Below are 16,660 nucleotides of genomic sequence, written 5' to 3'. Positions count from 1 at the left end.
CTCATGAACTTTATATAAAAAAGTTCTTCGAGTATTCGACCATAAGCTTCACCAGGAAGCTTTAAAACATAAGAAACGATTGTAAGCACACGAAATGCATTCACATTACGGCATCTATTTTCAAATCTTTGGAGGACACAGTGCAAAGAGTGCATAAAGGAGAATGCTTGAACCATATAAGGTTAAAGTATGTCAGTTTCCCCCTGCTGTTATTTAATATGTCGTTCTGTAAAATTTTCTGTTATCAAAAGCAAGGATAAGCCGGGGGGAAATGTTTACATTAAGTATGCTCTGTGATGTACACTCCAAGATGTACACTCCGATGGTTACAGGTCAAATGTGACTAAACAGGAATATAGAAATATGAAATAGGTTGATGAAGTATGAGGTAGGAGGAGTAGTAGAAGTATGAAGTAGGAGTAAGAAATAGCTCGGGAAATAAAACTAATGACGACGAGACCTACCCAAGGAGGGAAAGGAATAGAACAGTAGAATATATGGAAGAAAGAGAAAACCGGCTAGAGAGGCCGGCAGAGATGGGTAGACACTGAACTGATGAAAACTGAAAGGTGAGTTTAGTTGGCCTACGGCACGTCAGAACCGGCGGTACGGTGGCCAAACAAACTGACGGGACTCGGCAGAGTGGGCCACAACTGTGTGTGTCTCAGTGTCTCCCAGTGTCTCAGTGTCTGTCGCCCACTGGCACTGACCGTGTGTGTGCCAACGTTTTTATTTCTATGGACAATATATTTCACTAAAGAATTCAACTGCTATTTGCTCATGACAAGTCTGAGAAAAACAAAAAAACAAAAAATCTCAGACATTAAATTACATTGCGAAAAATACTTCTGAAACAGGAGATTAAACGCCGTGGACCTCCAGCCGGCCCTGTCTCAGGGACCACTGAAACCCACGATGATAAAATGGGCAGACCAAGTGTTGTTGTTGTTTATTTTTTGTCGACCACTGGGTTACGACGTAAAATACTGATTCGTGGAATCAGAAGGAACGTAATTGATTAGTTATTTCTCTTCAGCATTAAGCATTTGTGCATATCCTTATCCGGGCAAATCCGGAATTCCTTCAAAGCGTCCGGGGCAGTTCTGACGCAGTGACGCTTTTTACAAGTATGACGCCTTTGGTTACAGGGGAGGCTACTATTTTTGTTAGCAAAGAAGTACAGTCCCTTCCAACATGGCGTCTACAAGAAAATCTTCGAGGGTCCGTGTTCCAAAAATAAGAGAAGATGCTGCAACTCCGCAAAAAAGAAGCAAACCGAATGTGGTAAGGATAACATGGGTGTAGATGCTTTTCATCAGCTGAAAAAGCGGCTAGTATTTCCCTTTATTTTGCTGGCATGGAAGCGTTTATCCAAAGTGCTCTTCGTTGTCCGTGGTCTCTGTGTGTGTGTGTGTGTGTGTGTGTGTGTGTCTTCCACACTCTCTCTATCTCCCCATCTTTCTCACTGTATGTGTGTATGTGTGTTCATTTCCGTGCATGTGCATTCAAATTCTAACATTACAATAGTGCTTGACACTCACACACACACAGAGACACACACACACACACACACACACACACACACACACACACACACTCACACACACACTGTGTGTGTGTGTGCAATTGTGATTTGGAAAGTCAGTGTGTGTGTGTGTGTGCAGTTGTGATTTGGAAAGTCAAACAGTAACACAATCAAATGATGGCTTGTGCAGCTGCATATCTTCTATACTGTTTTACCAGATTTGATTGATAGATTACTGACTGGTTTCCATTTTAATTCTCAACTTTATTTTGACAAAAAAAGAGAGAGAAAAAAAAGAGATCAGCATTGAAAACTTAATCACTCAATGCATATGTGTAGTGATGTTCAAAATTTGATTTTCACAAGCTTTTCTGTGCAGCCTGCAGCAGCAGCAGCAGCAGCAGCAGCAGCCGCCTCCGTAGTGAGCTCTGCTCCACCAGTAGTGATCCCTGCAGTCCCGTCTCCATCTGTGGCTGTGATTCCTCCTGCTCCATTGTCAACATCACCGCTGGATGTCATCTCGGTGCCCGTTTCCCTGGAGAGTGGCCTGGGGGCAGGTGTGGAAGAGTCAGACAGTCTGAGTGCTACAGGGACAGCAGATGGAGGGGAAGAGATGGTGATAGAAAAAGTGGCCACAGCCATTTTTAAAAACCCTACTTTTGTGGTGAGGTTTTTTGTTTGTTTGTTATTTTGAGTGTTTTTTTTCTCTGTGTCTTTGTTTGGTTAGTTTTAACCCCTTGACTGCTGCTGACAAGTATACTCATCAGTCATCAGTGGAGGACTGTTGTCTCATCAAAATAACATTGACTGATTGAACTCACACTTACAGGTCAGGATGTCTCCACACAATTCATCATTGGGATTTCTTTTTTTTGGGGATGCATTATTTTTGTTGCCGACAGAAATTGCATCAAACTGCCGTACATGTTCTCCTCCCCCCTCTGCCCCTTCCGTGAATTTTCCAGAGTGCTGATATCTCTCCCCAAGAGCCAGTTTTGGCACTTTTGTACTTCATTTTACAAGCACTATATCATGTTTAGTATATTAATATTGCTAAAGAAGATTGCACAGACTTCCAGAAGAACATGATTTCAACACTCTTTAGTGTTTGTGATTCTAAAATGTAATCATAGAAAAAGAAAAAAAAAAACAACCAATAAAATATACTTTATTAATTCATATATATAGAAATTTTAACTTATGCAAAATTAACTTGCAAATATGCAAACAAGTGAGGCTTTGTGTGCACTGGCATGCAGACAGCAGGGCAAGGTGTAGCACACACATGTGCGCACCTTGGCCCAGATGTTAAAAATGCACAAAAAGTAGAAATACACTCTTGAAATTCATGCCACACTGATAATAATATTATTTCACCAAGCTTTCAGCAGTCAAGGTGCCAAAAACCTGTTTTTATTTGTTTCACCCATCTGCTCACTCTTTTCCTGGTCTCCCTTTGTTTTATCCCCTACCCTTCACTCGTCAAGCATATCTGTCTCTCTCTGTCATATAGATTTCTATGGAAACATGCAGAAATTCAGGCATATTGCGTCAATATATGATTTGTTATCACTGCGTTTCTTCTTAGATCTGTGTGAAAATGGAAGGATTTGTGTTGTTGTTGTTGTTGTGTGTGTGTGTTTTTAAGATAAACTTGCAACAAACTTGTGATTTCCAGGTGAGGTGTGGATAAAAAAAAAATTGAAATGTTGTCATTTTAACAGTATTGACTGTTCTTCTGTCTTTTCAATCATGAGATATAAAAGGAATTCATTTGTTTGGGCACATGAAGTCATCATAAAGGAAAACAATATCCTTAGTCATGCTAGCTAATTTTCCTTTGATTTTCTTTTACCATTTCCTTTTGTTTTTGTAGTGCTTTACATCACTTGAACATGTTCATTGGCTGTGAAAAGAGAAAAAAATGACACAGTAATAAGAAGTTAGAAAGAAAAAAGAAGGGGAAAAAAGAATACTTACATATTGTCTGTTTTCATGCATATATGCATGTATACTTACGTATTTGTCTGTTTTCATACATATATATTCATGTACAATTTCTTTGCCTAAATTTTACTATTCAATGCATCAAATTATTTTGTTAGGGGTTTCATTAGCTTGTTGTTTTTGTTTGTTTTTTGTTTTGTTGTGTATGTGTGTGTGTGTGTGTGTGTGTGTGTGTGTGTGTGTGTGTGTGTGTGTGTGTGTGTTCATTTGATTTGAATTGTCTTTGATTTCAGCATTCCAGCATTGGTGCAGCAGGGTCCAAGCGAACGAGGCTGTGGAAAAATCTGAAGCAAATCATTTCTTCAGAGAGGTCATTGCCTTGGCAGAACACAGATGTCTCTTGTGAGCTTTTTATACATTTCATCTTTTCAGAAATTTTATTTGTATAATAATGCAGTATGTGAACTTTAACAGTTCCTGAGATTTTTTTTCCAGTCTGGACTGACATGTGTGAGGGATGATTAGAGGGGGTTTGGGGGGATGGTGGATGGACCATTGGGGTGACTTGGTGTGTAATATGAACATGAAGGGCAATCAATAAATATCTGAATGCAGCCATGTGGGCATACTTACACATAAAATGACTATTCCAGCTTATCCATGTATCCTCTCTCACAGTCTCAGTTTTCTCACACTTTCCCATTACCATGTGTCCATGGCACTCAGCAGCACTGAAGAATACCCAAAATTATACTCTTGAAGGAAGCTTGAGCCCACGTGCAGCTGTACACTATTTTCCACCAGAAAGCTGCTGCAGTGTGTGCATGGATATTGTCTTGATGCAGCAGGAGACACTGGTTTTCCAGCATGGGGACGCTGTCTGCACCATGCCTCAAACACTTTAGGCAGGCAGTGGTTGACCTACCAGTCATTGTCTTTCCAACCTGAAGTGGCGTGGTGACTGCATGGCTGGATTTTGAAAAGAAATCACCACCATTTCTTTGCCTTAACTTCTTGATCTTTTAAATTTTACAGGTTTCTCTGTTTGTTCTCATTAGTTTTTCTCTGGTCAGATGCTTAATGATACTTAGTGTGGATGAATTTAAGTGAGGCAGGAAATGAATGTTTGCTTTTCTTATATTTCAGTCCAAATTATGTGGGTTTTTTTTTTTACCAGTCAACATTAATTTTATTAATTAAGTTATAATGATGCATTTTTTAATGAGCGGTCATGTTCTAAAAGTGACTGCACCTTTTATGTTTTGTGTTACATGTACTTAACCGGTAGAATGCCTATAAGACCTCAACTGACGTCCTACAAAAAGTATTGCCATAGTGCCTATGAGACGTCCACCGACGTCCTGCGTATGTTCTGATTTTTCCTTCATTGGAGTTTGGTTCAGTTCACATTTGAAAGGAGTGAATGCCATCAAAGAACTTCACCCTCTCACTTTCAAACGCTCTTAGCTGTCAAAAAGCTTGCCAACTGAGTTCCTGAGATCATTATTGACCTTTTACGTTGACTTTACCCACCTTTGTCATTGTTGGGACAGTGATTTACTTACATGTCTGCACGAACTGTGATTTGTTTTTATAAACTAATAGCCAGTTTTAATTTCTTCTACAGGTATAATCTGACAATAGGCATGCGATTTCTAGCTGTATTTTGTTTCTTTTCTTTATGGATGTTACTATGTGGAGGTGAAAATAGACTTTTTTGTCGCACATTAATTATTTTCTTGACTTTACATGCCTGAACAGTTATCTACAATCAACCTGATTGAGTAAAAGAGCCCAGAAACAGAATCTACACTCATTTTCCTCCACAAAAACGTTTACTTTCTTTCTGTATCTTCCATAGCTTTTGTGCTAGAATTTTTTTGTGAATTATTACCCCCGAATCTTAAAAATTCCCTGGCGAGGGGAGAGCACTTTGTTTTTACAAAATTCTCTGGCACTGAACTGGTTAAGCAAAAAGACAAATTTCTCTCAGTTTACAGACAGAAAAGTTGCATCTTATCATACCCATGTATCCTATCTATCATACTGTGTTGGGGCGGATAGGTGTTGTGGAGCTTGGTCCAAAGGAATTTTCACTGGTTCCGGAGGATGATGATACTGATGTTCTTGTTTGTGCATGCACACTCTTAACTCAAAGATGTCTTCAATTTTTGTTTCAAAAGATGGATTGATAGACGGGCCGCCCTCATTCAAGCCAGCAAAGAAGTACTCAGACTTATCAGGTTTTGAGGTAAGATTTCATTTGGTTGTCTGTTGAAGATTTCGTTTTAATTGAAATTGAAATTTTGTACATTGTGTGAAAGAAAATTGTTTGAGAAAAAGGATGTAGTTTCAATGTAAATCATGCTCATTCCTTTTTATCAGTGCACATGCATGTTCCGGCACCCGTGCTCACACAGGCATGCGTGTACATACACACACACACACGCTCCACACATTCACACACATGGTAATGCAAAATTGAAGTGGATTTGAGAATGTTCATAATGGATTGTTTTGCTTGAATTTTCCTGCCAGGCTCCCTACACAGATCCCCAGACAAAGCTACGCTTCTCCAGCCCAGAGGAGTTTAACCGTGCCAGAACTTTCCCCAGTGACATTGTGAACGGATACCTTGCCTTGCGCAAAGCCTCCGCCCCAGTGCCCTAAACGAGGACATCTCCAGTGTGTGTGTGTGTGTGTTGCGGGGGGAGGACTTCTTGCTTTGATCCACAATTTAAAGTCTCTTGACAGTTGACTTTATATATTATGCATGACTCACTCCTTCAAGCTGCACAACTTTCACCAAATGAAGACCCAAGCCCTGAACAAGTTGACCTTTATACTATTTACTTCATTTGTGCAGCTCCTGCCTTTCACAGTGTCTGTGTGAATACGTCTCTCCCAGGTAGATAGCAGCGTGATGTGGTTTTCTCAGGGAATCATGTAGAGCAGTGATCTTGCGGCAATGTGCCTGACTAGGCAGTGAGTATCCATGGGTTCACATCCCATTTACAGACCTGGACTGTTTTACTCTCTCCCTCCACCAACCGTTATTGGTGGTCTGGGTGCTAGTGTTTTGGAAGAGCTGATAAACCAAGGTCCTGAGTGCGGTTAAAAAAACAACAACTCATGGCTACAAAAGGGTTGTCCCTGGCAAAATTTTGTAGGAAAATCCACTTGATAGTAAAACTAATAATTTATATACACTAGAAGACGGGGAAAAAAAGAAGAAAAAAAACCAACATGGGTGGTGCTACACTGTGGTGACACGCTGTCCCTGGGTAGAGCAGTCTGAATTGAATTTCACACAGAGAAATTATCTGTTGAGACAAAGGCAATATAAAACAATGCAGTGTAATGCAATGCAATACAATACAGTTATGGATCAGCATTTTAAGTAAATCGAAAAGTGACAATGTGATCCTTTGAACTGAAGGTGTGGAACACAGTGAGTCATGGTGTGTCAGCTGTCACTTGACTGTTGCTTGAAGTACTCTCATAGATCTGTGTTATGCTCTGAGTTTTGGTATAGTGTGTGTGTGTGTGTGTGTGTGTGTGTATGTGAATAAAATATAAGAAAATCTTGTATTTCATGTGTACATGCATGTGTTTGTGTGTGCATGCACATGCGTGTGTACTTTTGTGTGTGTGTGTGTGTGTGTGTGTGACTCTGTGTGTGTGTGTGTTAAATTTCAGTTCAAACTTAGTGTTTTCATGTATGCATGCATGCATGTGTGTGTGCGCATGTCTGTGTGCACATTTGTGTGTGTGGGTGTGAATAAAACCTCAGAAGTTCAGACCTTATGCTTCATGTGTGTTTGTCATATGTTCAAAATTGTGTGTATGCACATGGATGTCTCTGTTCATGATGATACCCTATGCCTATGCACATGGATGTTAATGATGATAGCCTATGCACTGATCTGCATATGGCCCTGTGTGTGTGTGTGTGTGTGTGTGTGCAATTATATTTTTGTTTCTGAAAGATGTCTTGTCCCATTCATTTAAAGTTGATCTCTCCCCCTCCTCTTCTAGCCCCTCACCTGCCTTCCTCATTTTTTTTTCATTCATTTTTTTTTTTTTTTTTAAACAGTCAAACTAAATTAACACATCCATTATATATTTCCTACTCCATCTTTATAACATTCATGGAAACGCCGCTTATAAATGAACATGGGTGCGGCTTTTTTTTTCTTCTTTTTTTTTCTTTTTAGCAGCACAAAGATGCAGTAAGAGGTAACTTGCTCTGGTGTGACAGAAACACTGCTGCTATTGATGAAAGTGCTGTCACTTTGTTGCACAAAATCATCTCCCTTGTAGATTTAAAAAAACAACAAAACATGAACATGAACATATATGTAAGTGCAAGCTTCTTTGCAACATGTCACTATCACATTAACTGAGATTAAGATGGAGTGAGCCATAAGAGATTAAAATGCAGACTGAATGATCCATGCACACTACACCACATCAGAGCAGATGCCAGACCTATGCATTATCTCAGTATGCTGGTCAAGCCTTTTGTTTCGGTGATTAAGGACGAGTGGAGTTAGAAAAATAGCCACTAAAAATGGTCTGGAAGATGTTGGAAGAAAAACAAAATGGGGAGGGTGGGGGGGGGGGGGGGGGGGGGGGGGTTAAGCGAGACAGAAACAAATAATGTGACATTCAGTCATTTATTTCAAGTGGGTAGCTCCCTAGTGGAAATGTGCTGGACTAAGAAGCAAGTGTCCACTGGTTCAAGTCACACATACGAACTCTTGAGTTTTACTCCTCTCGGAGCTAGATATTGAGTGGTGGTCTGGGTGCTAGTCTTTCGGATGAGACAATAAACTTGGTTCCCGTTTGCAGCAAGCACCAGCCGCACGTTAAAGAACACACAATAAAAGAGTTATGATATCCCTAGCACAATTCTGTAGGGAAATCCACTTTGATACCGATATTAAAGGAAATACGCAAACTTATAAACAGAAAAGTACACACACACACACACACACACAGTGGCGACGCGCTGTCCCCAGGGAAAGTAGCCAGAATACCACCCAAAGAAATCTGATGCTACAAAAATGTACAATACAGTACATATTCGTCACTTCGCTACATCAGTAGAGACGGTGTTTTCTGGTTATAGTACCAGTCACAGGTATATAGTGCAGTGTTGCAGTAGTTGTTGCTCTCGGTTTTGTTCTCCTCCATCAGCCGTTAGCTGATTTTTTATATTTATTTTCCGATATGTCTGTCCAGTCTTTGACATCTGTGTTTCTGGTCTTTTAGCCCAATACTGCTCTGATAATAATTCATATTAACTGTCGAAATTCCATCTTGGCTACAAGTGTGAGATAATGAACGGTAGACGAGTACAGTTTAATTTTATGCATAGTGTGCTACAAAGCATTGCTACCCAGCATTACACTTCAGTTCGCATACAGATAAAGGAGACATTCATCATAACAAAAAAGAAACAAAACAGAACAATAACAACATCAGCAGCAGCAGCAACAACAAAGCCCACTTTGTTATTCATGGAGGGGGGGGGGGAGGATGCATTGACTATATCGATTGATAACCATGATGATAGTAGTGATGATGATGATGTTACTAATAATGATAACACAACTAATAATGATAACAACAACAATAATGATAATAGGAGAAAAAAGAAGAAGAAATGAAATAACAAACAAAAAACTCCACTCTCCAATGCACACACTTCGTTCCCAGAAACCGCCCTTAGTGTTTGAAGCCGAATCAATCGGTCAGTGACAACCCCTATGGCAAGACCCTCCACTCAGACCGATGATCATCTTGTCGAAATGTCCGTCGACTTCTGTGACAAGAGACGGGGCAGTACTTGGCCGGCCAGTTAGCACACATAATTGATTCTGGTCCAGTCACTCTGGCTGGCCAGCCTGACTCCACATGACCAACGCCAATATAAATAAAACAGTGCTGTCACGTTTGTTCAGTCTTCGTGTCCTTGAACCATAGGGTGTACAACACACACACACACACACACACACACACACACAACGGTGAGGGGGGGTATGTGAGTGTGTGTGTGCGCGCGCGCGTGTATAGGGATGTGTGTGTGTGTGTGTGTGTGTGTGTGTGTGTGTGTGTGAGTGAACAAATACTAACCTGTGTGTTTGAGAGGAGACAGGGAGGAAATGAGAGACAGACAGACAGACAGACAGAGCAACAGACGAATGTAAGGACAGACAGACAGACGGAGACAAACATCCGATTTGCCCTTCTGCTTTGTCCATCCTAACTCCAGGCAGAATTCAATCATCAGTTTAATCTGGGTGGGAAAGGGAGCCGACGTGTTCAGCTGGCCTTTAAATGAATGCAGGATCAGTGTCCGTGTCCCCACTTCCTTTGGTTCCTCCGAGATTCCCTCTCTCCTTCCTTCCCTCCCTTCTTCCGTGGCACGGCTTCTGATTGGCTGTTTGCTGATGGACTGACCCCTCTCCAACTCAGGAAGGACTGGCGGTGGTTCACTGCTGAGATCAAGCAGCATCAATTATTCGAACGATGAAATTTGTTTTTGGTAAAGATTAGAGGGGTGAAGGGGGTGGGGGGGGGGGGGGGGGGGGGGGGGGGGGATAGGGGTCGCGGGGGGGAAGGGTGGTGGTGGATGGGGAGGTCGAATTCTGTGGCGGATGAGTATTGATTGACTGATATTGATACTTACATAGCGCCTACTATATTGATGAAAACTGATTGACTGATTGATATTGGTACTTATATACAGTCTATTATGCTCAGTCACAAGCCAAAGTCGAAGCGCCTTACAAACACGTGGTCATTTGCACAACAGAAGAAGAGCCGACTGACAGCTGCCTTCAGGACGCTGATAATTCGTTTCCCATGTCAGTCATTCAGCCAGGCTTCAGTCACGCGCAGATTGGCGAGATGGAGACGTGTAGTAGTCGTAGTTGTAGCAGTAGTAGTAGTAGTAGTAGTAGTAGTTAGTGGTGGTCAAGTGGCGGCGGCGGTGGTGGTGGTGGTGGTGTTTTCAGTCCTTCGTCTTTCCACTCACAGTGATATTAAGAGAGAGAGAGAGAGAGAGGGGGGAATGGGGGGGGGGGGGGGGGGGGGGGGGGGTCACAGACGAAGACGAATTCAACTGTAGACATGAATAAGATGGGGAGAGTGGTCTGTTATTTTCCGTGTGTGTTATGGTTCGTGTGGGTCACATGAAATATGTAACTTGTTCATTATTTTTCCTATCACTGACATGAAATATGTAACATGTTCATTACCGTTCGCAGTGGTTACATGACGTCAAGGTGATGTGGTTTTGAACCAGTTTGTTGTGTAGCATGATTATGTAATCATGTTTTTGTTTTTCAGCTGGTTGAAATGATAAACTGGGAATTATGAAAAAAAAAACAAAATAAAAAACTGAATAAATACAGGGCCTAGGGCCTTGTGTATCGAGAACAGATTTGTACTACATTGGAAATGCAATGAAATGAAGTAAACAAACACTACAGAATTTGATTTGGTGTACACATTGAAATTATGGTGTTGATGGTTTTGATTAGTTAACGTTGTATGAAGAAAAAAATTAGATGAGAGTTACAATGATCTCTGAGAGGACCTCTCCCAACAATTCTAACTCTCCGTTCTTTGGAGAAAATGTGATGACTGTCTTCCTGTATATGCTTCGCATTCAAGCAGTTTAGGGCAGTGACGAAGAGGAGAGAGAGGGATGGGGGCATGATAGGGGGATGGGTGCAGGGGGTGGGAGGGTAGGGAAAGGGGTGGATAGGAGAGAGGTATGACATGGTTTTGGGGGGGTAGAAGAGAAGTGTTGGGGTGGGAGGGGTGTGTGTGTGTGTGTGTGAGGGGTTGGGAGGGGGTAAGATTGGGTAACCCCAAGAGGGGTACACAGCAAGGGGGTACCGCCCCTACACACACATCTTCCTTCTACCCCCCCCCCCCCACCCCCATCCCAACCCTGTCCTACCCACCTCCTGTCCTACACTCCACCCCCCCCCTATCATGCCCTACACTCCACCCCCCCCTATCATGCCCTACACTCCACCCCTCCCCCTATCATGCCCTACACTCCACCCCTCCCCCTATCATGCCCTACACTCCACCCCTCCCCCTATCATGCCCTACATTCTACTCCTCCCCCTTTACCCTCCCTTCTTCCCCTCCTCACCCTATCCTGTCCTCCCTTCTTCTGCTGGTCGGGTGAGCGAAGTGTGCACAGGGGTATATTCCAGCCAGGGGTGGTATGGCATGGCCTAGGTGGTTTAACTCCAGGGATTAAAGTAGCCTGGGCTATTTTGTACCCGGAACATAAATTAGCCAGGGGTAGAGTTTGACCTGTTTCACAGGCCCATTGGTATTTGATTCTGTCAGTCACTTTTTTCCCTTTAGAAAAATAAAATTAACGACACATTTTCTTTGAGTTGATTGATGCTTGCCCTCTTGATGCCTCTTCTTCTTCTGCTCCTCTTCTTTTTCTCTTTGTCCTCCTCCTCCTTGTCACCCACCTTCTGGTTCTCCCTTTCTGTCTTTCTTTCTTTTCCTAGTTATCGTCCTTGTCGTCTTCCTTTACTTTTACGAACCGCAGTATGTCAGTACACGAACAATAATAAATAATCATTTTAAAAAAAACGTGGTTTTTCCACACAAACTGCCACATACCCCTCCCCACAGCCTCCCCCATTCTTTGTTCCCCCCCCCCTTTCTCCCATCTCCCCTTGTCACCCCTCTTCCATTCCTCAGCATGTCAACATTCTGCACCACATGCAAACAATGGAAAATCAAAATTCTCGTGACCCGAATCTCAATGGCTCTATGATCATTTCGATAAGCTGATGCAAATCGATCTGGGTTACTGATGAGCTTTTCCGATAAGTCGGAAGAAATCATTCATTTTAGTTTTCTAATGCACATGCCCACAATCATTAAGCCTAGTTTGGATGACTGTCTGTTTGACCATTTATTCAGCGCGAATAAGCACACAGTGAATAAGAAATTAATGGAAAGCTAAAATAAATATATAGGAGATGATCAAGACATGGAATACGTGTTGTAGAAACACTGCTGCTGCATCTGCTACCGGCTTTTCAATTTCAATGTGAGGTCCATGCTCCTGTATGATGCAGAGACATTAAGGATGACAAACACTACCCATAACAAAGTGCTGACACTCAACAGGTGACGGAGAATGAGTCCTCCAGATTCACTGGTCAGACAAGAACAGTAACATTGACCTGTGGATGAAGACACAATAACTTGAAAGCTGAAAGCGAAATCGGAAGAAGAAGACAACAAATTGGAAGAAGGTGGGGGTGGGTCGGACACGCTCCACGAAAACCAGCGACAAATATCACCAGACCGACAGTGACGTGGAACCCCCAAGGAAAGAGATGCTGACCGACAAACACCTGGTGAGGAGACCTCCAGGCAGATACCCAAAAGAAGGGCCTTACCTTGAGTTAGAGACAATGGCCATAGGGGGCTATGGTGGTCTCTTTTTGACGGTCCATTCCCAGGAGAGGTGAAAAGTGGCAATTAGGAATATATATTTCTTCTACTTGTAGTCACTGTTCTCTTTCTGTGCATTCTCATTTCTACTTTCTTCCGTTTGACCCTTCCTCTTTTTATCCCCTATCCTCTTGTGTTAGGAGCCCCTGTTATCGGTCAGGTGTAGGACTTCTGATCAGTGTTTACCACTGATCAGGGTTCGATACCCTGTTTCAGTAAGGTGTTGTGTCTTTGACAGTATCAGAGTTGGAAAGATCTTCAACAGCAGACTCAAATCATCAAGGTCACTGGAGTATTCAATCGTGAATACAGTTTCTGAACAATGCAGTCATGGTGCATAATGTGAACAGGATAGGTGATAGAACTGTTCCTTGGGGGGCACCGATTGACATTATTTTTAAAGTGGAAAGTGTTTGATGAGAACTAACGAGGAGATTGGTGATGCATAGCACGAGCTTTGAACAATCGTTGAGGGAAAGAGGCTTCAGTGCCAGCAGATTTGGTTGGATGGTATCGAATGCAGATTAAACATCTATAAACAGAATACGAGCGAAGGAATTTGGTTTCTCAAGGTTGGTGTATGCTTGACGAAGGAGCGGGAATTTAGCATCGACAGTATTTCGACTGGTTCTGGATGCAAACTGCTCTTGGCCATTGTATTGAACAGTTTATGACAGGATGTATTTCAGAATTATGCATTCAGCGCATTTCATGACAACAGGGGCAAGAACAATGTGGCAACAGTCGTTCAGGGAGACAGGTCTTTAGATTTATGGGGACAGGGTGACTTACTGATTTCTTCCAAGTCGCAGCAGGAGCACAGCAGTCACCTAGAGACCGACATTCACAGCATCATCTACCAGTGGACAGTCTCCCAGTACCCTACCTGCTGTTCGTTCAGTGGTGTGTAGCCCTTTGATGCAGACCCCAGCAAGCAGAGCTACCGTCTGTGATGGGAGTACCCTGCTGAGGACATTACCGGCCACAGCGGAAAGCTATATAGTCGGCAGAGATCCAGTGTTAATGCGATTTTGGTGCAGTTTTATCTGGTCTCGGAATAGGTGTTGCGTTTTCTGTCTGTTTTTGTGTTTTGTCGGTGTTTTTGTCTATCTGTCTGTCTGTCTGTTTTACCGGGTCTCGGAATAGCTGTTGTGTTTTCTTTTTGTGTTTGTGTTGTTGTTGTTTTTTTGTGTGTGTGTTTTTGTGTCTGTCTATCTGTCAGTCTGTTTCTCTTTCTGTTTCTATGTCTGTCTATGACCTTGTTTGCATGTGTCTGTCTGTCTGTCTGTCTGTCTGTCTGTCTCTCTCTCTCATACTTCTGTAATGTTTTGATGACATATTTCTTTTCTTCCAGTACCCTTTCACTTTTCTAAATAATGAAGAGAAATATGTCATCAAAACATCACAGAAGTATGCGAGAGAGACAGAGACAGACAGACAGACAGACAGACAGACACACACACACACACACACACACACACACACACACACAGAGAATATGAAAGAAGATTTCCTTTGTTGACCTTGAAGTCTGCCTGTGGCGATAGGCCGATGATCAAATGTGTGCTGAGCTCTGAAATACGAGTGATGAGAAGACGTTGACCCACATTCCAGTGTCTCTCCTTCGACCCGCAGTTTGTTTCAGATTATCGTTTAGTTTAGTCTGCTCCACTACCAGTTCACCTGGACTGAAGATAGACAACGGAGGATAAATCAACTGGGGTTGTGGTTGGCGGTTACTGGAGTCGTCCATTGTGTGAACACTGCTTTATTGAAAAGTTCTTGACAAGTTCACACACACACACACACACACACACCATAACCTGTCCTGCTGTTCTGTATTCAGATCTCTGCCCACCTTTTTTCTACTGAATAATATCCATAACTTCTTTCAGGTCTTTACCTCCACTGTCATTTCCACTGTAAAAGGGCCTTTGCTCAGAAACGTAGACGCTTATCACAGTGAGGTTTATTTTACAGCCCACATTTCACATACTTTCCACACACACACACACACACACACACACACACACACACACACACACACACACGAACCATCAGCATGGACAGATCCCGAAGGCAGACCATAGCTGCCTAAACGGCGGGGATCTCGTGGATACGGCCATTCCCTTGAAGTCCATTTGCAAAAAAATAACAACACAAACAAACAAAAAATAAAACAAACAAACAAAAAACCCCCACAAAACAACAACAACAAAAACAACACAAAAACACACACACACACACACACACACACACACACACAAACAACCGTGAGAATATGATAGCAGCAACCCACGAACACAGAAGAAGAAGAAGAAGAAAAGGGCAGGATACTGAGTGCACCAGTTGCTTGAAGAGCGGAGAGCGAAGCGTTTGCTTCTCTGCTGGACGTCGCTCGAGTCGCAGCAGGTTAGCTCCTCATTAGAGCCACACGAACACAGACACTGCATCCGATCAAAGAGACAGTTTTTATCTGCCCGAGCAAAAGGCCTTGGGCCATTTTGAACCCCAACGAAAGTGCTGAATGTTCCTTTTATGGGAGAACTCTTGCACAGAAAAAAAAACTGCACACAGCATAAAACAACAAAAAAAAAAACACGTTATATCTATGGCTGAGCGGTAACCCTGCTGGTTAATGTTACAGGAAGCAAGGATTTCAATGATCGATCCACACCTTGTGTGGCGTGGGCTGACATTTCTGCGTCCACATTTCCTTCTCCACCGTCCATGGATCTTTCAGCCGGAGATCCTGGTGCTTGTCGTGTGGGTGAGACGAACAACTGGAACCCATGTGCCTTTTATCATTTTTATATATTTGTTTGGGTTTATTTTTTCCCCAGCACATTGGGTCGACGCGTGCTTCAGGATTCTGGTTCGTTCCCCTCCGTTAAAAAAAGAAAAAGAAAGAAAGCAGATGTGGTGTTGTATATATATGGATTAGTCCGTACCCTTTGACCCCGTTAACAAATAGCACAGAGTGGAGAGAGTTACCATTCTGTACTATTTGTTAATCATTTGATCTTCTGATCTTCATCGTTTATTAATTTCCTTTGAAATTGAAACTAAAACTGAAACTGTAAACTCCTTCCCCCATCTACCTGCCTGTCTGTCTGTCTATCTTCTTCCATGTATAACACGCACTTAAGAACTGATAGCAGCCCAGCCATCTCCCTCTCTCTCTCTCAGTCAGCCTGTCTGTCTCTCTCGCCCTGTGTGTCTTGCTGAATGTGCAACATGCACTCCACACGCGTAAAATCAATCAATACTGGTACAACATTTCTTCATGCCACGTAACAGAATCCCATAATCATAGACATCAATACTCAACCGTAAACTTTCACAGACGTGTTGCACGATCGCTTCCATATCCTGGTTGATGCCTTCCACTGCACCGTTTCTGTGCCCACGCCGCCCATTCAGTCATTTCCCTATCCGTTTCGGATGAGACGTTAAAAAGATGTCCCGTGTGCAGCATGCACTCATCGCAAAGAAAAGGGTTCTCCCTGGCAAAATTCTGTAGAGAACTCAAATTTGATAGTAAAACAAATACACGTCTAGACAAAATACAGACAAAAAAAAAAAGAAAAAAAAGAAAGAAAAAAAAGAAAGAATATGTGTGGCGCTGTATTGTGGCGACGCGTTCTCCGCACGTAGTACAGTCCGTCACAG

At 42.5% G+C, this 16,660-nt stretch overlaps 1 protein-coding gene across 1 annotated transcript; it reads left to right on the top strand.

The window, feature by feature from the left end:
* The first annotated feature begins 989 nt into the window (after positions 1 to 989).
* On the top strand, positions 990 to 7,279 carry LOC143279162 (INO80 complex subunit C-like). Its single transcript, XM_076583329.1, has 5 exons — positions 990 to 1,284; positions 1,905 to 2,189; positions 3,766 to 3,874; positions 5,656 to 5,723; positions 6,011 to 7,279. The coding sequence occupies exons 1-5, from the start codon at positions 1,195 to 1,197 to the stop codon at positions 6,140 to 6,142; spliced, it is 684 nt and encodes a 227-aa protein (XP_076439444.1). The 5' UTR covers positions 990 to 1,194; the 3' UTR covers positions 6,143 to 7,279.
* Positions 7,280 to 16,660: the final 9,381 nt, after the last annotated feature.

The sequence above is a fragment of the Babylonia areolata genome, chromosome 2, assembly GCF_041734735.1.
Source record: "Babylonia areolata isolate BAREFJ2019XMU chromosome 2, ASM4173473v1, whole genome shotgun sequence".
NCBI lineage: Eukaryota > Metazoa > Mollusca > Gastropoda > Neogastropoda > Buccinidae > Babylonia > Babylonia areolata.
This window is presented reverse-complemented; position numbering and strand designations above follow the sequence as displayed.

What these genes read in the sequence shown, in the direction of transcription:
- LOC143279162 (XM_076583329.1), top strand. Translation starts at nt 1,195, where the DNA reads ATGGCGTCTACAAGAAAATCTTCGAGGGTCCGTGTTCCAAAAATAAGA. An exon ending in AAAGAAGCAAACCGAATGTG is followed by an intron (nt 1,285 to 1,904) that starts GTAAGGATAACA and finishes TTTTCTGTGCAG; the next exon opens with CCTGCAGCAGCAGCAGCAGC. An exon ending in TTAAAAACCCTACTTTTGTG is followed by an intron (nt 2,190 to 3,765) that starts GTGAGGTTTTTT and finishes CTTTGATTTCAG; the next exon opens with CATTCCAGCATTGGTGCAGC.